Source organism: Echiichthys vipera (genome assembly GCF_963691815.1).
Source record: "Echiichthys vipera genome assembly, chromosome: 16".
NCBI classification, from domain to species: Eukaryota; Metazoa; Chordata; class Actinopteri; order Perciformes; family Trachinidae; genus Echiichthys; species Echiichthys vipera.
In genome coordinates, this window is record NC_139841.1 from 21503116 (window position 1) to 21523442 (window position 20327).

Here is a 20327-nt window from a genome sequence, read left to right on the forward strand (position 1 = left end):
AAAAGAGAAGCAAGAGATCCATTAATCAGAACTAAAAAGGTCAAAAACAGCATTTGTCCTCCAGCGCTGCTCGTGGTGTTATTATAGGTAGAGACTGGCAGCAAAAACAATGTCTCTCTTGATCTTCGTTATTCCTGCAGAGACAGAAATTAAGAGTCAATTCAGGAGGAATTTACCAAAATACATTCTGCTGTTGCTGTTATAAACAGTGCTTTATTTTTAACCCCCTTTAGGATAATGATGAATGAGGTCTTAAAACTTACTTAACAGGTTGTGAAACAGTTAGTGCTGTAACTAATGATTATTTTATCTGCCCATGTAAGGTATTATTCGGATATATAAATGGGGTCAGAAAACAGTAAAAAAAATGCTTTTCACAACATCCCAGGAGTGCAAGAGTTCCGAGTTGACGTCATGATTTGTCCAAAAAGTCATAGAAGAAGACTGTCGTTTCAGTGTTGTTGTTTCTTACCTTCGGCGAACTTGTTCTCCAGTTCGGTGTTGCCTATGGCCTTGGCTGCAGAACACATTTGTCTCAACACTTCCTCCAGGCGACGCATGCAGCGGATGATGCTCCCTACACAAGACGGACACAAACGCACACAGGGTATAGTGTGTGAATGTAATGTTTTAATTAGTTTGCTGCCATAATCCAGCATTCATTCACGTTGAATAGAAGAATGTAGTTCCCCTCCATTATTTCAACATAATTTCCATTGCATAACTGTGGTGTGGTATTATGAGAAGAGGGTTTATTTTGTAAGCTTCCAATTAAGTGAGATTGATGCCTGGAGAGTGTGCAATATATCAACAGGCAAACACACAACTTAACATATATGGAGAGTTAGGTTTCCAATAATAACCGAATAGATCAATTCGTATCTACTTTAAACGGAGCATTTCATTCCAGTTCTCCTGATAATTAGTGACCAAAAGACACAGAAACTTGAAATAACAGAGCTGTAAAAACGAAGTGTTAGTTGAAAAGTCTCCCTCCTTCACCAACACACACACATCTAATACTCCCTCCAGTTACTCAGCCCAACACTTCCTCGTTACGATACCATGTAATGTTCAAGAGCTGAAGTCATTGTTGGACGTTAAGAGACTCTCATGAGGAAACTGTGAGGACACTGATGAACTTGGGACTGGGTTCAAATGAAAAACTACACTTAGTAAATCAATTAGTGAGCCTCTGACAGCACACGGCACATGTGATCGTTTTGTAAAGGCCATGTTGTGCCCCTGCGGTGGTGACAAGAGTATTCACATCCTTTACTTGTGTTTTCAGCAAAATATACTTCTTAAAGTTCTTCTGCAGAGAAAATGTCCCCCGTGACTACATATTATTAGAACTTACATTATGAGAATACTACTGATGCATTATTGTGTAAGTAGCATTTTATTGCTATCGCTTGTTTAGGCGGAGCTTTGAACTGCTAAACAGTTTTTTAAAATCCTGATTCACAAATTTGTAGTAATTTAACGCTACTCTAATCTTGGATTTTTGGGGTTATTAAGAGTTTCACCTCTCTGATCCTCAATCAGCTTAGCTTTTTTGTGAAATACTGGATATTTTTGGGGGCCTTTGAGCAATAATTTAAGTAAAATCATCTGAAAAAGTTTTTAGGGTAATTAAATATAAGGGTATTAGTTTATCTTAATCTCTTAAGAATCTTAATCTGAAAAGTAACGAGTAGCTATAGCTGTAAAATTAAGCTATAGTACCTCAAAACTGTACCTGAGGTTAAGTTCAACACCTGCAGTTAAACTCATGCCAGCTGGATCTTAATATGAATGACACACCTTCAAAGACGTCCGTCATCTTGCAGATCTGAGCAAACGTGGCGCCGTTAGCCCAGGCGAACACCACATCCATCAAGTGCGGCTTAAACTGGTTTAGATAAGTCTCCTCGTCCACCTCCAGCTTGGCGTCTGCAGAAACTTTGGCGATGCGCTTTGCACACTCCTGAACACAACAAAAACAGTCACATTTCCATCAAATTCAAACTTGTATCCGTTAGAAACAAACTACTTGATTCAGATTGTTTTATGTCGTCTCACCTGCATTTGTCTCAAAGGAGCTGCTAGTTGTTCAGTCAGTTTTGGCATCTCACTGGCCTGAAGGGCAAAAAGGCGTCATTAATGTTCACACATTTGTTTTCTAGTTTGTTTTACAAACTCCAGGCAAAATATGTTGCCATTTAAGCAACATAAAAAAACTGAAACATAGAAATCTAATCTCCCCGTCACATGTTTTGTTTTTTTAACATCCAGTATTAAAATGAGAAGATGACAGGAAATAAGCCTCAAACATTTGATCCTGCTTGTCTCTGCTGAAAACAATTACTTCAAAATAACTATTACTCAGTACAAGTTACTGACAGCAGATGTACAATGTTTGCCCTGCGGACTGAGCTGATTTCGAGCCAAAGAAAAGGTTTGTTAAACCGTCTGACACTGGATTGCCTCATTGAGAGAACAGGCTTCATTAGCAAAGACAAACACACAGCAACCTCAGGTTTCTGTTTTGGTTGCAGTGCAGGAGAAGAGGCCAAGAATGCCTGACTGGAGAGCTTGACTGTGTGGGAACGAGGATCAGCTGTTTATCTCAGTGCAGTGTTCGGGCAGAGGCTTAGTATCTGTTTGTGTGTGTGTAGATGTGTGCGTTTGTTCGTACATTCTCCTGGAAGACAAAGCAGGACAGCAGGGCGGTGGCTTGTTCGACCGTCAGATCATTGAAGAGACCGTTGAACACCATCTCCGTCAGCAGGAGCTCGTCGCCACTGGAAAGATTCACACGCAGAGTTTTATTCCTTTACCATAATGATCTGATACAGCTCTTCATTTTTCTGTTAAAACAGTTTAAGTAACTATTCAGAAATTTGGCGTGGATATCCCTTTTGTTTTTCAGCCCTGGCCGGACTCACGATTCCCTAAACCACAATTAATGCAATATTTCACCAAATAACATCCAGAGTCACCTTCAATCTCATCAATAATAGACACATCTTGGGTGTTGGCTGAAGTAGTTTAAACTGTTTGTGTTAAAGGCTGTGTTGTTACCAGCTGCTCAAGCAACAAACAGACTCTGGGAGGGCAATAACGGAAAGTAACAGCCACAAACCTTTGTTCCATGAAATCAGTTTTACTCTCCCAAATGTTTATTATCAAATCCTTGTGTGTCATTAATTAGCCAATCCATGTAGCAGTTTCACAGTCAGACAGAAGCAATATGTGGATTTTTCTTCCTCAAAGCATGTGTCGTAAACAATTTAAAAATGCTTTGAGACCACACTCACAGTCTACCTTCACTTGGACTAACGATAGTGACCAACCAAAAATATCTCTGCTTTTGCGATCAGTGTCAGCGTGTTTATTTCCACTCAGCCAACGGTGGCGGTGTATGTATAAATCAATCATTCATTAATTAATTAATGAATTAATTCATTCATTCATTAATCTTCAACCGCTTATCCTGTCGGGGTCGCTGGAGCCGATCCCAGCTGACATCGGGCGTGAGGCTGGGTACACCCTGAACAGGACGCCAGTCTATCGCAGGGCACATAGAGACGAACAGAGACAGACAACCATTCACACCTACGGGCAATTTAGAGTCATCAATTAACCTAACACGGGCATGTCTTTGGATTGTGGGAGGAAACCGGAGAACCCGGAGAAAACCCACGCTGACACGGGGAGAACATGCAAACTCCACACAGAAGGGCCCCAGCCGGGATGCGAACCTGGAACCTTCTCGCTGTGAGGCAACAGTGCTAACCACTACATCACCGTGCCAATTTGTCTATAGACAGCTGAGTCATCTGGCTTGAAAAGATGACTCATCATGTCAGTAACCACAAAATCTGCAAATAAAAACACATACAAATTGTGTTTGTTGGTTGTGCGCTCCGTCCTTCCCTACCTGCTGATTTCACAGGCGACCCGTCCCTTCATCTCGATGACATCAGACGGACTGGCGAAGCCGAGGCGTCGCAGAACTCTCTTCCTGCACTTCAGCTTGTCCATCTGCAGGACGGTGCGAGCCTTCTTCAGCTCTCTCTTGGCTGTTCTAACGTCCGCTGCGATCTTAAAACACAAAAGCGTATAATTAAATCTTTACATAATGTCAACTGGTCGAAGCTCTTCCAGGGTTTCTAGAAAACACTTTGTGATTATAAAGAACAGTGATACAACCAGCTGTTTTGTGCATGAGATCATTTGAAATGATAGATCTCATAGCGAAGGAGTGGAGAAATCGAGTCATCTGCCAACAGATGTTCATCTACCTGCTTATCTTTCCCCAGTGATGCTCGTTATGCACTTTAACCTTTACCCCTCAAAATTACAACACACCTCAGTGCCGAGGAAGCCAACACATGCACAAAGACATTTCACCAGCATGGTTTATTACCCAAACAATTCTGGGGAATTATAGCGTAATTTCTCAGAAGTGGTGGTTGCGTGTGAGATAGTGATGTTATTTGACACGTGTCCGCTGGAAAGTTGAACCTTCCTGATGCTCGTACTCCCTGTAGAGAATGCTGCAAAAGCATCAAACATAGCCCTATCAAAATGAACAGTGTTCTTGTCATGGTATCAAGTGAGGTTCACCTTTTCCAAGGTCAAATTCAAGCCCTTTTCAACCCCTTTCAAGGTCCATTTTCAAGCCCCGTCCAGCTGTGGTCAATTATAGATTTCTACAAATACATACATATTGATTGTTTTTTACCATTTTACCACGTAAAAAGAGATTATGCTATAAACAACTAAAATTGTGTTTTGTAATAACAGAAGGATAAAAAATGAAATGAAAGAATTTTATAGATATTTGTTGTGCAAGAAATGTGGATAGAATTTCAAGCATTTCAAGTACTCGATCCAAAATTCAAGCATTTTTCAAACCTTGATAACACAACATTAAAATTCAAGCATTTTTAAGGATTTCAAGCACCTGTACGAACCCTGAACTTTAACAGCCGTTATGTTTGTAAGGTATGATGAGATGAGATTTGCTAAACAAGCAATGTGGGTGTTGTATTAGTACTTTAAGCGGAGGTCAGCTGCACAAATGAGGAGGAGGATTAGCTGCTGTAGAGAAATGCCAACAGACGAGAAGGTTAATCTCTGACGATCAAACAAAGTAATCCTGTTTAAACTGCACTGTATAACCTATCATTTCACAACACACACACACACGAGGCCACAGAGGGATGTAAATATTTATGCAAATTGTCAAACATAGTCTGTCTTACTTTTTTCCCGTCCCACTGGTGAAGCCAATTTGGCTGTTTTGCATTATCGCAGTCGGCCTTTTACCTTCCCAAATATGTAAGAAATTGTACTGAATTCAACTGAACAGTCTGACGGATGCAATATTGTGGATGTCGTTGTACTAAATTATGGAACAGGACATCATAATATCTTCGTTTGTGTATCGGGTGTAGAATTTTATTTTGAAAAAAGGTACATGTAAACACTTCTGGTGTCGCATTTCCAATTGTTTTCCCTACAGTGTTGCCAATATATTATTATGGGACTGTGTGTGTTCTAATGCTGAATTCATACACTTTCCTGTAACAGGGAACAGGAAGTGTATCAACTGTTGTGTTTAACTGACTGCATGTGCTGCATTTCAATATTTTCCTGAAAGACTGATGAGGAGGAGGTTCTGTTATCTGACCTATAACTGAGGGTGAGGCCCTGCAGGACTAATGTCCTCGCTTTCTTCCTGTGTTTGTCTGAATGTACGGCTGAAGCCGACCTGTCTGGCAGGAAAAGACGATGGAAGGTCACAGATTGTAATCTAACAAAAAAGTCGCCGATGTAGATGAAAGGGAAAGATATATTTCAATAGTAACTGTGTTAAACTAGGTTGTTTGTTGTTAAATTGTTTCGGTCAGGTTTGACATTTAGGTGTTTCTATGGCGGACTTTTAACTTTCCGACAAACACAGTTTCTCACCAGAGCTTTCTTCTCACAGAGGGAATACACAGATTCCAAGTTGGGGTCGCTGTGCATGGGGTGGGAGTACATGCGGTGCTCAAAGGCCTCCACTTTCTGAATAACTTTCTTCAGTGCAGGGTCTTTTATGCCCATGTCGTCTATGGGGTCGAGTAGAGGAACGCCATCTGGGAAACGTTTCTGCACCTCCTGCAGAGAAAATGTTTGGAGGGAAAGAAAAGAAAGAGAAACTATTGACATACTGATTTCAGTTGAGTTCCACAGGTTTCGTTAACTTTGTTTCAACGTGGCTGCATTTTGTACCTGTATAGACTTGAGCATGAGCTGCCTGTTGTCGAAGGGCCTCAGGTCTTTGGGGATGTAAAGGCGAACTGAGCTGATGGAAGTCAGGAGGTGGAGCATCACTGGGACCACCTGGACAAACACGATCAGAGTTAAAGCTGCCCTAACGACCTAAACATGTAGTAATTTGTTTTTGTGTGTTTGTTGCATCCACCTGCATCTCTCCAGTCTCTCCTGGAGCAGCCGGTTTAGCAGCCTCAGTCGCAGCATCTTTAACACTGTCCTTACTACAGTGGACCAAAACCTCCACCACATACAGCGGCTCAGAGTCTGTGCTGGTCTTAAATGGGGAAATGCACATTAGTCACAGCCACATGTAAATGGACTCACATACGTGTGACACTGTGACACCAACTTACCTTCACGTTAGACTTCTTGCAAAAGTTTACAACAACTCCCCAGCCAAAGTCAGCGTCTTCATTTTTCACCTGTGGGATCAAAACAAAGAGCCATGAAATGACATGTTGAAAATCAATAGTTATTGTCACTTCGTCAAACTGTGAGTGTGTGAATCTTTACCTTGACAAGTCGCCCGGGCTGCAAGAAGGGAAGGCAGTATTTGGGTTTATGGATGAACTCTTGAATCTCTTTACCCAGTTTGGCCAGCTGCTGTCTGATCTTATAGTAAGTGACCACACCCTCTTCATTGGGAATCTCAATGCCATGGTACTGCTCCTCATACTTCTTTATTTCTGCACAGAAAATTCAGCAATATGATGTGGGCAACAAAAGCACAGGGCATTATATTTAGCATTCAGCAGGTCACAACTGTCAAAACAGGGTTTGTTTTATTCACTTGCATGTCTCATTTAAAAGAATAGTTTACCATTTCTAAAAGATAAAATGGAAACAATTAAAATACAATACAGTCTCTGGGAAGCTGTCAAGTAAAATTAACTAAACCAATCAGAGAAACCTGAAATAAATACTAATCAAGTATACAGATATCACTGTATCAGCAGAATCTAGAGTTCCTCTACAGGTTACTTGCTGATCCAGCCTGAAGTGTGCTGTAGTAAATATGAAAAAGAAATGCTTACTCTCCACAACCCCAGGCAAAGCCCTGTAGTGCTGGAACTGGTAGAAAGACTTCTCCAGCATGTACTCTGGGTTGATCTCCTCCACGCGCAGCAGGTTGAGCACCATGTTGTAGGTCAGGTGGAAGGCACTGTTCAAAGGGTCTGCTGTGCCCTATACAGACAGAATAAAAATAAACATTCACATATAACTAACTATAATAATATGAATAATACACAGCTGTGACTGATTATGCATGTAGATAATGTTGTTTGCATTTTACTAAAAGTGCCAAGATGGTATGAGGTCACTTTCCCCAAATGTAACACAGAGGGGTTTTGCAATTCTCCTCCAAAAACAGAGATATGAAACAGCTTTCTCCAAGAAAGGAGCTAAGCACTGACGGAGCCAACAAACAGTTTTACATTAATGCAACCTCTTACAAAAGATATGCAGCTACATATTTATAGCAGCAATAAATATGTCAAATCAAAGACAAACATCAGAGAGACTCTGGCTTCCCTGTGACTGTGTTGTCGGCTTTTTGAAGGAGCACCAAATGGCCAGATGAGAGTCCATGGAGAGAACCACTTAAGAGCCACTTGTGACTATTCCCATTCAATCATTCACACAACTTCTCGACAAGACAGCAGGGAAAAATGTCTCACTGATGGGATAGTTGGACTGTTCTCGCAAACAGAAAGTGTGTAGACAGCACTGAAGAGGATTGCAAAGATGTAATTGTTGACTAGAAGTTGCATTCAGAAGAATAACCTGAACTTGTATCTAAAAAAGCAACAACAATGCAGCAGACATAGTCACAATACCTTGAGTAGCTGTTTCCCCACAGCTGGACTCATCTTCTCATCCACCATGAAAATAACAATTCCCCTGTCGTCCATTCCTCTCCTACCGGCTCGCCCAGACATCTGGATGTACTCACCTGATGTAATCTAGACCACATGAAAACACACAAGAAATTAAGAAGAAAAACCTTTTTTAGTGAATGCTCCTCTGTACCTGTAACATAATGTATATTTGTTGATCTGCCAGACAGAAACGGGGGAGGCAGGGAGAGACGTAATGTGATGACATTCTCATTCTGCACATATTTGAATGAGAATATAACCAAATCTGTATCTGCATTAGTAACAAAAATCTAGATGGATGATAAACTGCTATTTGAGGAAGAAACTGAACCAGATTCCCATGAGCCTCTGGGGACTATTCTCTGTTTTGCACGTGGTTCTGATTAAACTCCACATATCTACTGTTCTTAGAGCAATAAAAAATGCACAAAAAAAGAATTCAGATTATTTGTGTGTTGAAATGATCTGATGCCACGGGACCAGCCCTTGATTGGAAACACACTGTGTTTCAGGAATAAGAATCGGGTGTTTTTAAATGTGTGAGTGCCTGCGTGGAGCTTTGGCACCATCGGAGGCACCAGATGTTCCTGATGAACTTCTTGGAGGGCAGTTTACTTCTCTCTCACAATCTCTCTTCAAGCCTTTATGTATGTGAGCTGGAACTCTGTGTGTATAAAGTGCAGATGACGGGTGCTTCTAAGTGACGGCAGCTCCACACACTTGCGCACGGCCCCCGGCTCTTATAAACAATACGTGGCTGTTTATGTGGCGGTGCGAGCTGCAGGACTTGAAGACCTTATAAAGGCTTCAGAGCAACACGCTGTGTGACAACTCCACACTGCACAAAGGCCACAGATGCTGCTTAAAGGGACAGCACCGCTTATGGGGAGTCTTAATATTCTACTGGCTGCTCACTGAAGGTGCAGTAAGAGGGAGATTAGCCTCGTAGAAGGCAGAGAAACTTTTTCAAAGATGGATTCCTGGTTCACATACACAACACGTTGTATGCTCATCTTCCTGCTCATGTGTACTCACAACCACTGCTATGGAAATGTCAGTCTCACAACACAAGACACCTTAGGACGTTGCATGTGACTTAGGATGAGGAAGGAGAGGGGAATCAAATACATTTACTGTGATGATTTCCTCTTTGCAATATCTTTATTGACATAATATGTGACAATGACTGTGTGCACTTACAAAGCGGTGATTCTTGCCATCAAACTTGCGTGCACTGGTGAAGAGTACAGTGCGAGCCGGCATGTTGATGCCCATGGCGAATGTCTCTGTAGCAAACAGGGCCTGAAATGACAGTAGAAATACAGTGTTAAGACAATCTCATCCAAATATTCAATCCAGCTTAAAAAAAGGCGTCCTGTGGAGTTGTATGTCTTCATTCAGTGTTTCTTACAGGAAGGCAGTGTGTATCTAATTAACATGTTGCATGCCTCTGTAACTCATAAAACATCTGGATAGCTGTTGTGTGAAGTGTACTCAATGGGTAAGTCCTGGAATGAAATTAAACAAAGGCTGGTGCTCTTAAAGAAAAAGTACAACTAAAAGTGAAGTGTGTACAAGAATAACTTATAAGACTTATAAGCCATATAACTAATACATTATTTTTTATCAAAAATACATGCTCCTGCTCATCTATGTGTGAGTGCTTGAAATTAATTATATACCGTGTGTACACAATGTTTAAATTCAAGCATATTAAACCTTATTTGATGATAAACTTAGTAGGTGAACATTCCTTGAACGTCTTCACAAATCAAGTCCTGCTGGGGGATACATGTACTTTGTTTAAATGTGTAATCATACCTTGATCAGGCCTTCAGAGAATAGAATCTCTATGGTCTCTTTGAGGATGGGCAGTAGGCCTCCATGATGGATTCCTATTCCCCTCTTCAACAGCGGTAGCACATGCTCCACCTGAAGAATGCAGAGAGGCAGATTAGTGTTTGTAGTATTTGGTTTTGTTCATTCATACGAAACAGAGAGTGCAAAAACATCGAAGTCTTGTAGTGGAAAACCGTGACACATTGTTGGCTTTGCCGTTGCTCTTACCGTAGCGGTCTAACCACTAACTAACTGTTACCTCAAGTCGACATGGCTGGTTTTCATCATGTGACTCAGCACAGCAGGGTAGAATAACAGGAGCTCAGTGTTTGAGCCCGTGTTGACATTATCTGTGCAGCCATTTATATTAAGGCAGTTTAACTGTCTTCTGTGGGAAACGGAGACCTTTTTTCCTTTTTTACAAGGCGGCAGTGCTGGGCTGAGTCAGAGCATCATGGATGGATATCAAAACATCACACCAGTTGTGAGGAAACAGAGTGTGAGAGTTCAGTCCTCCTCACCTGAGGGAGTTTCTTGTCTTCGTCTGAAAGACAGTCCACTGCGTTGCTGAACACTTCCTCCACCAGACGTTTCTCATCATCTGGAACAAACAGTGCATTTCTTAACAACGTCTTCTCATAGCTGTTCAGAAAATGCTCTTAATATGAGCACAAAGCCACTTTTTTTTACCTCCTGTAACTGTCTCAACTACTCCTCAAACACACAAACGAACTCACACACACACAAACACACGGGTAATTTTAAAATATAATTTCGCTTGGCATGTGCGGTTAATGTGGAACAACTGTTTTTATTCTAATGGAATTTAGTTTACCACCCAGGGATTGAGCAAGCAAATGACGCTGGAAGTCTGTGGTAACTCTAGATTTTATCAGATATTGCAGACATATGTTTCAACAAAAGGGTTTCTCTAATTTAAGTTATGTTTTGTGAAATCTCTTGTGCCGTAAAACTTTAATAAATCCTTGTTCAAGCTGTTCAACTGATTCAAAAGACTGAAGATGGCGTTTATTACAAAAACAAACTGCCTGGAAAGCGGTTTAATGCTGCCACGTGTTATACCAACACTTACTGTTATCTGTTGTATATGAATGTGCCACCACCAGCAGCGTCTTATTATTGTGCTAATCACATTGCATTGTTACATGGTGGCTGGTTGGCTATCTCTGTCCATGTGGAAGCTCAGTCACAGATCTTCCTTTATTCATAAAGCTCTTTTTGGAAACGTTCCTTCTTATGAGCCTGTGTTACTCACAAACTTGGACTTCCAAGTCTGATTACTCACTATTTATTTTGAATTTCCAATGACTTCAGTGCCCATGGGACTTATTTAATGGATTAATAAAGCAATGACAAAGACAAACACGCTGGGGCAGATGTAAAAAGCGAGCAGTCCAAGCTGAATCCATGGCACCAGTAAAGCAGCCCGACAAAATATCTACTTTGTATCACGCAGAGCAGGGTTTAGAGTTAAGAGCCAAGAGTCTAATATAGCAGCATTTTTAGGCCCCTAGAGGATGCACACACACTAACACGCACTTTAGCTAGAAGTCTCAAGTTTGTTCTGATGTTGGGACAAAAGGGAACCTCAAACCTCTGAGGAGTATGATTGGACTCAGTAAATTCAGTGGAAATCAGCCCTTTAGCTTTTGTTTTTTTAAGTAAAGCTAGAAGAATTGTCCCGATGATGGTTGTAAAAAACTTCAATCAATCTGACAGGTAGTTTTCAGGGTACCTTGTCAGGGACTAAAGGCTTACTCCAATCGATTTTAAAATGATTTCATGAGGAGTATTACTCAGTCAAACTGTTTTAAGTGACACATTTGATGTCTCCAATCTTGGGGAGAAAGCCTACATTGCAAACCAGGAATGTTGAGTTTGCAAGACAGGGGTATATACTAGTCAGTACAAGTCCCGAAGGGCCTAATGAAAAAAAAAGAAAATGTTGTTGAAGATGTGGTTTTTTCTAAAATGTATCGAGTGTTCTTGGACTAAAGGTCAGGATGTCTCAGCATCTGCAGTGTCGATTTTCACCTTTATTTTTTTAAAATCTGTCTCTTGCAAGTCGCCCGACATTATTAAACTATTATTCCTGGAATTCCTTAAGTCAAAAAATATCCCTGCGGAGGAAACACACAAAAGTCACTACAATGTGACCAAACTGCCGGTTTGACAGACTTCATTAACCTCATGCTCTGAGTGGTCAAAACCTCTATAATGCTGCTGTACAGCCACAAAACTGCTACTGCAGCAGGTCAGCATCCCAACATCATAATCTGGCTTTACGTCCACCTGTCTTTGAATGAACCCACCAAAAGTTTGCCTGTTTGACACTGCACTTCTGCGTTAGGTCAGCCCGTTTGTGTTTCGGCACCAGTTGGTCCCCTGACTCCAACACAGCTCTGCCATTCCACAAACACTGCCCAGAAACTATGTGTCACAGCGCGTAGAAGAAAAAGGAGAAAGAGGGGGGCCTCGGTCTTTCTTTAGTCTTCATAAAAACAGACTTGATTATATGGATTATATGGAAGGAGGGAAGAAAACACAAAGTAGAAAAGGTAGAAGAGAGGGAATGGGGGGCGGTGAGTCGCTGGTTGACAATGACAGATGGTCGGTTAAGCAATTTGGCTTTTTGTTAGAGAAAAACTGGAGAAGTGGTTTCCAAATGACGGACATAAAGACAGAAAATAACATCTTTTTAGACTGCAAAATGGCTAAATAATGATTTTAGCCATGACAGACATCGATCACATTTTGTCATGAAGCTTGTTATATAATGTTAATGTCACAATTTGACTCATTTACCAATCAGATTATTTTATTTAAACATTTTTCCTCAATCAAGTGAAATTATCTTTAGTCTAATGAAATGATCGGACTGCTATTGCTGGACACCATGTGCCTCATTTTCTAAGACAATCAGGCTGTTGGACCGTTGGAAATGAGAAGTTATCTTTGGCAGAGTTTTTCTAATTTTCTTTCAATATTAATGTAAAAATTGGCAGTGTTGACAGAAAAAAGGGCTTCATTGTTGGAAGAGCTCAGCATTTAAACAAACCTCATTTATAAAAATGTCACAATGCAGGGAAAACAAACCAAAGATGAGGGAGGAAATGTTTCTCAAGAAAGACTTCACAAGCATGTTTTAGTCCTCGTTTTTTAAATAAAAAAAATAGATTAAAAAAAGCCTGAACCAGGTGGATTGTTGCCAAACTCAGTCTGCTGCTGGATTATCTCCCATCATGCAGAGATTTGTCCTCATGAAGCAACTTCACTTATCCACTGCAGCAGCGGCTGTGGAGCCACAATAAGCCACAATCACGGCAATCACTCAGTGGGGAGGATTCACGCAGCTTGACTTGCCAATAATTCAGCATTTTGGTGAGTGGCTTCGCTTGCCTAATTTAAACTCCCTCCCTATTTGTTTTGGCATTTAAGTGTGCCAAGACAACCAGCTCAGAGGCTCTGAATATAAGCTAGATATGATCATTGTAAAAGATGCAATGGGGTTTAATTTAGCTTAGAAGAATAACGGATACCTCAGAATGGAAAATATTAGGGTGCAACTAATAATTACTTGGATAAGAGATTACTGTAGTGTAAAATACAGTGTACAGTGTAAAATATCTTGTTTTGTTTGACCAACAGTCCAAAACCCAAATATATTACGTTTACTATAATGCCTTTAAAGAAAAGCATCAAACTCTCACATTTAAGAAGCAGGAATCGGCATGTGTCATCTTAAATAATGGCTAAACTTTTTATTCTATGATTCAAATAGTCCACAATTCATTTTCTGTCGACCCACTGATTAATTGATCTGCTTATTTTTGCAGCTCTAGAAAAAAATCATTAGATTATGAAACGGGCCTTAAGTGGGCTACGAATCAATGCGCTGTAAACACAAAAAATCATTGATCTACATCCTGCTCAATCAGTTTGACAGATTATATGACCTCACTCGGTTTAGCAAGGAGAGGAAAATGGCAGTGATCTCATGCTTAAGACACGTAACCTGCCATCGATCTACTGGTTATTGACATAAACCTTTAACTGAACACACGTCACAAAACCACTAGGACTACTGTATATACCTACTTAGAACAAGTGTATTACATAATAAGTAGTAATGTTGTAAATCTGCACAGTGACAGGCCAAGTATTGGAGTTGGTTTGTTACACACACACGCACGCACGCACGCACACACACACACACACACGCGCGCACGCGCCTGGGTGCCGAATGGTGGCACAAATACACGTACCTCTGTTAAAGTCCAGTTTGGCTACTTGCAGAGCGTAGGCCTCACATTCTTTCTTGCTGAAGCTGAAAATGATGACCGGCTGAAAGTTCCTCTCCATGATCATCTTCACTATCTTGAACACACTGGATGGACCTGAGGAAAGCATGCACGTGAGTATCCATGAACATGAACTCTGATGGACTGAATTTAAGACATTTACACAATTTAGTCTTGAAAACGGACACAGACGCACCTCTAGTGCCTCCTTTCCGTCCTCTTGGGTCCCACTTGGCGCCTCCGCTGCCCCCAGAATCCCCTGCGTCTCTCAGCACCTGCATAGCTGTGTTGAAATTTTCCTCTCTGAAGTCTCCCTGAAGGAAAAGCAAAACATGTATAAGGTGTGCATCAGGTTTGGGTGCATCCACTGGTCCTGATGAATGCATCCAAAATTAGGAGACAAAGAAACATCTTGAGATAATATGAGACCAGTTTCTACACTGACTTCTTATGGGATTAATAAGTCAACTCTCTATTATAACTCAGTTTGTAGGTGTACTTACATTCTCATCAACAACCAGATGGAGTCCATCGCCGCCTGCTGGGAAGATGTAGTGTTGCAGTGGAGTGGGACGGTACTCAGTGTAGACGACATGACATGGCTGCAGGAGACGTGAGAGAGAAACATCATTAATAGTGTAACAAAATGGGGAAAAAAACAACACAAATGTTATCCTGATCCTTTCATTGAGACATAATTTTAATTATCCTCATTTTACATAGATACACAGATTACACAGATTATAACGAATGCCAGGACAACATCCCACCTGCTTATGTAGGTGACAAATCCACTCAGCAAACTGCCTGGCATTGGGAATTGTGGCTGACAGGAAGACGTAATGCACATTGTCAGGAAGTAGAATGATGGTCTCCTCCCACACCACACCACGCTCTAAAAGTACACAGAAAGCAGAGAGATTTGTTAATAGCAAGAATGTGTTTGTTATCTTATCGTAAATCATTTGTATTGTTTTTCTGTGAGGTTTGTTCAAGTCGGTTTTACCAAACTCTCTTAAGTGCAAAAACTTGTAAATGTTTTATGAATGCAGCCTGTTTTTTCTAGCGTCAGCCCTACTTCAGGTCAAATTAGGGATTTTTGTTTCCTTGTGATAAGCATCCTACCTGTACATAACTTGTACAACCGTTCTGGAGCACTTGATAGAGCCATTTTTTGGTATAATAATTATGTTTGATTTCAAATCAAATCAAATCGGCTTTACTTATACAGCACCTTTCATACATATAAAAACGCAGCCCAAAGTGCTTTACATTAAAAGAAAATAAACCCCCTTGACATCCCAACTCCTTCAATCGTATAGCACACACACACACACTACACGGATACGTCCCTGGGTCAGAACTCCCCAGCTATCCAGGCCCAGACAACCCCAAGGACGGCAACCCTTCAGGCAGGTCAGACAGAGCTCTCAGAGTGGAGGGCCCCCATGAGGAGAACATAAGACATTTATCGCTTAAATATGCAGGATGAATTTGGTTTGGTTACTTGAGTTAGCAGTTTCTATTTTATGGAGACACAATTTGCTTTGATTTTCTGGGGATGCCGTAGTTGGTTTGATGAGCGCTCCTGTGCGTACTTATGATGGGAGCCACAGGTGAAGGAGCTAATTTTGAAATAAAGTAAACAAAGTTGACGTGCAATCTCAGCTTTTACATTTTTGGAACCGAAGGGGTGAGCGTGTCCGAAAGCCACATTCCCAAAGGGATGTGATTAATTTTGTTTGCAACAAAGTAAGTCATGGTTCCACTCGTTAATTTGGTTCATACTCAGTTAGTCAATAATGTGTCTGTCTGTGCTGATTCTGTACTCACCTGCATCTCTCATGTAATGGATCTCATCAAAGACAACCCACGCCACCTCCCTCATGATCTCGGAGCCTCTGTACAGCATGCTTCTCAGGATCTTCGAGAAAAGCAGTTTATTGTGTCAGAACAACATCTTAGTGTTGCTTCTTTCCAAGGACCACCCCACAATAAATAAAGGTGATGTTAGCCAAATCTCACAACAACTCCACTTTCTCAGACGTCTTACCTCTGTGGTCATGACAAGGCAGGAGGCGGTGGGGTTGATGGTGACGTCACCGGTCATCAGTCCTACATCCTGGAACTCTTCGTACATCTCTCTGTACTTCTGGTTGGAGAGGGCTTTGATGGGACTGGTGAAGATCACTCTCTGCTTCTCTCTGAGGGCCAGTGCGATGGCATATCTACAAGAAGAGAATATAAGACGTTGTTTGACACGAGTTAACCCTTAAGAGTCAAGCAAACTAAGTTGTATCTTGTATCTTTGAATAAAATGCGGTTGCCATGACATCAACGTCATGTGCCGCACAAACAACATACCTAAACACAGATAAATTGGCAACAGATCCAATGCCAGTAGTCAAAGGTATTAAAAATCACAGTTATGTTCATGCGACTACACTTAAAAGAAGATATATTTCCTTTAGTTTGGGTGCATGCGTTGGGCTCCAGAGCAGTAAGCGATTATTTGAGCCCAACTACTGAAGATACTTACTCAGCACAGACAGTCTTGCCAGCAGAGGTGTGTGCCGACACAAGCACGGACTCATTGTTGTCAATACATAGGATGGCTTCACGCTGGAACGGGTCAAGAACAAAAGGGTACTCCTGCCAGACAAGCGAGACACGTCAGCGCAAGAGAAAAACAATCTAGGTGTAATAATAGTATGCATGTAGTTTCCTTTTAGAAACAATGTGCTGCTGTTATAAAGTCAAGAAAATGCTTCCAAGGAAAGGTTTGTAAAGTTAAATTTGTTTAGAAGAAAGTTTGTTACAAAAGGTTAAGACATGCTTTAAAATCTTATTTCAGTGCAATTGTATACATTGAGCAACCTAAGTCAACAAGTACAAGACCTGATTTAAAGGCGCATTATACCTTGGCTGCTTTTCCCACTCGCGGCTTCAGTGGTTTATACTCATCACATGCAGGCAGAGCGACCTGTGAGGGAAAGACAGAAACTTTAACAATCTTGACGTTTAAAAATCAGAGAAATCAGACAGGTGGCAGTTTGAGAAATAACAACATATCTTTGGTATAAAAATGATGTGAATCATATGCTGTAGCCTTTGGAATAGAATGATCTAAAGCCAGTTTGGTGTGACATGTTAGACAACACTTTCTACTGCAATCATGACAAAAGTGTTTATGTTTTTAAAAAAATGGTGTTCATCTCTCCAGTAGAGCTCCAGAAATACTTGAAAGATGCATTAAAGCTGTTCTGGCAGCTCGTGGTGCCCAACACCTTAATGTTTTTTTTTTCTATTATTCGTCATAGATCTGTCAATCTGCTTTCATTACCTCATGTGAGCATCCTTCCACAGTCTCAACTTGCTCCACCTTCACCTGGGGCATAAATTCTGCAAGACTGAAGACAACAAAACACCTGTTATGCACAACATCTTATATAGCATTTCAAACCAGAATAGTTGGATTAGGGCGCACTCAAACTGTCAATCCGTACCGTGCCCAAGCGCGCTTCACGGCTAAGGTCTAGTTTGTTTGACCAGTGCGAGTACAACTGTATCGCACCCAGGGGCGGCACACACTTGCCGGCTGCGGCCCGGTTGCAAGAGGTGGGCTTTTGTAAAGCACGGATGCACATGTACAGGCGCGAGCATTGACGGCGGTCTTGATGTCTATTCATATAAGACTGTTCCCTGTGACGGACATTTAAAAGGATGACACCAAACGGTTTGCGTGGTGTGACTCAGAGGTGGAGTGTTTACTGCAGATTTGGTCAGATGAAAATATTCAAAACCAGTGCGAAAAAAACTTAAACTCGGAGGGATGATGGCGTATAGGCAATACGCATTCGAGCCACGGCCCAGATCATTTCAAGTAATGCGAGTACGAACAGGCCTGGGCCACAGGGAGGGGGGACAATCACCCTAAAGCACGGGGCACAGTACGAATGGAAAGTGTGAAAGCGCCCTAAGACTGTATAAGTTTCAGTGACTGAGGAAGCACTCATGCCCTTTATATAAAAATACTCTGGTATAAGTAAAACACCCCGCATTCAAATTTGTTATAGTTATATATATATATATTAAACATACTTAGGAGTATCAACAGTAACTAATAATGTCCCTGTTTCAGGATTACTGGATATTACATGTGTGTGTAGGCAGCATTTCAATGAAACTAGTAACTTGAGCTCTCAAACAGGTACATTATTTCCCTATAGAAAGTGGAAGATCAAAGAAGCAGACTCAAGTAAAGTACCTCAAATTGTACTTAAGTAAATATACTTTCTTTCAGTTATAACAACACAGGACCAAAGTAGTGCGCTGTATAGACACACAGATGCAACTCATCTCACTTCAGGTCATTAGCGGCTGTGTCGTGTCGAGGTTTCTTCCCAAACACCAGCTCCTCTCCGCCGTCACTGTCTGCCTCCCTCTTGACCCCAGCAGAAGGACCAGCATCCTTCTCGATGCCATTTTTACTTATAACTTTCCTGGAAAAAAGAGAAAAAAAACGGGACACAGAATCGTAGTTAACTGAGCCTGTCCTGATATATTGTACATTGGCTTAGTGGTAAACTCAGGTTTCATCGGGTGCTTGAAAGTGCATGAAATGTTATGGTATGGTATAACAGGGAAAATAAGATCTCCAAAAACAGCATAATCTGACATTTTTGCAAGAAAAGACATTTGATGATTAACAGATTTTAAAAATAGTTGATTATATTTCTGTTGATCTATTTAACATTAGTCGAGTTAGTTTTCCTTTCATGTGTCGTCCTTCTGTAGAAAACTGTCTCAAAACATCATGTTGGCTGATTATAGGGCAATAACATCTAATTTAAGGGGACCAGGCATCCCTGTTTTCAGTGACCTGTCCCCGGAAATGTCCCCAGTTTTAACTGTGACTGAAAGATCCGAAAATGGAATATAAGAATTAAAAAACGTAAATGTTGACCATGACACATATAGTTGCACACCTTACTACTCACAGGCCAAAGCCACAGGGGTTTGACACCTCCAGGGCAAAAGATAAGGAAGCATAATAGATTTAATTTAGTTTTGTAAAAAAAATCCTAAAAAGTGTATTATTTAAAAACAAGCCTTGTGATAGATGAGGAATATTAATCTTCACATTGCGCAAGTGATTTGACACCTCCAAGTCAAAAATCATGAAAAAAAAGTTTTATTTAAAAACAAGCGTTGTGATACATGAGGAATATTAGTATTAATGTTGCACAAGTGGTTTGACATAATTCAATGAAATGGTTTAAATGCACACTGTTTTTTTTCTGAATATCAAACTGACTTAACACTGGTTATGTTTTGAAGGTTTTTACGCCTCTGAACCAAAATGTCCCCGTCTCCGCTCACCTTAATCTAATTTAATGTGATGAACAAGTGCAATAATAAGTAAACTGACTACTGGGTATTTTACTGTATACAAATGTGTAGTCACAACTGTAAGGGGCCTGGAAAAGCATGAAAACGCACCTTGAAGGGCTTGAATTTGACTTTGGAAAAGGTGCAGGAGCCCTGTAAACTAATGTTAGCTAGCAAAGCATGCCAGAATTTAAACTTTAAACTTCTCAAGTCTAACAAAAATGGCTTTACATTACACAACAGATATAAAAACATTTCCAGTTAACGTTTAGCAGCACAGCCAGGTGCTTTTTCTGATGTTTAAGTTAAGTAATAGTTGATTTAGCTTAAACACGGCAGTTGACGTTTTATCTGCCTGACACGCGCACACATGACGATGGTTCCCTAGACAACCGAACTTCCCGGTTTTAAGCCTCAAACATCACCGTGCAAAAAAAAGTTTTTACCCTATTTCTGGTGTCAGGGACGCGGGTATCTTTTTGCTTGTGGTAGTTTGTTGTTCATCATCAAACACGCTGAACAGACCGTCTCCAAAAGCGTCCGCCATGATTGTTAGGGGCACACACTTCCCACAATACAACAC

At 40.9% G+C, this 20327-nt stretch overlaps 1 protein-coding gene across 1 annotated transcript; it reads right to left on the minus strand.

Moving 5' to 3' along the window:
* Positions 1-2: 2 nt before the first annotated feature.
* On the minus strand, positions 3-20297 carry mtrex (Mtr4 exosome RNA helicase). Its single transcript, XM_083929880.1, has 27 exons — positions 20191-20297; positions 18718-18855; positions 17697-17763; positions 17274-17336; positions 16893-17005; positions 16407-16581; positions 16187-16277; positions 15124-15248; positions 14857-14955; positions 14550-14667; positions 14318-14449; positions 10553-10632; positions 10014-10124; positions 9393-9494; positions 8151-8276; positions 7347-7497; positions 6826-6998; positions 6666-6734; positions 6461-6586; positions 6268-6378; positions 5965-6153; positions 3926-4089; positions 2681-2786; positions 2065-2121; positions 1807-1969; positions 473-577; positions 3-134 (listed from the first exon to the last, which is right to left on the minus strand). The coding sequence occupies exons 1-27, from the start codon at positions 20289-20291 to the stop codon at positions 82-84; spliced, it is 3108 nt and encodes a 1035-aa protein (XP_083786006.1). The 5' UTR covers positions 20292-20297; the 3' UTR covers positions 3-81.
* Positions 20298-20327: the final 30 nt, after the last annotated feature.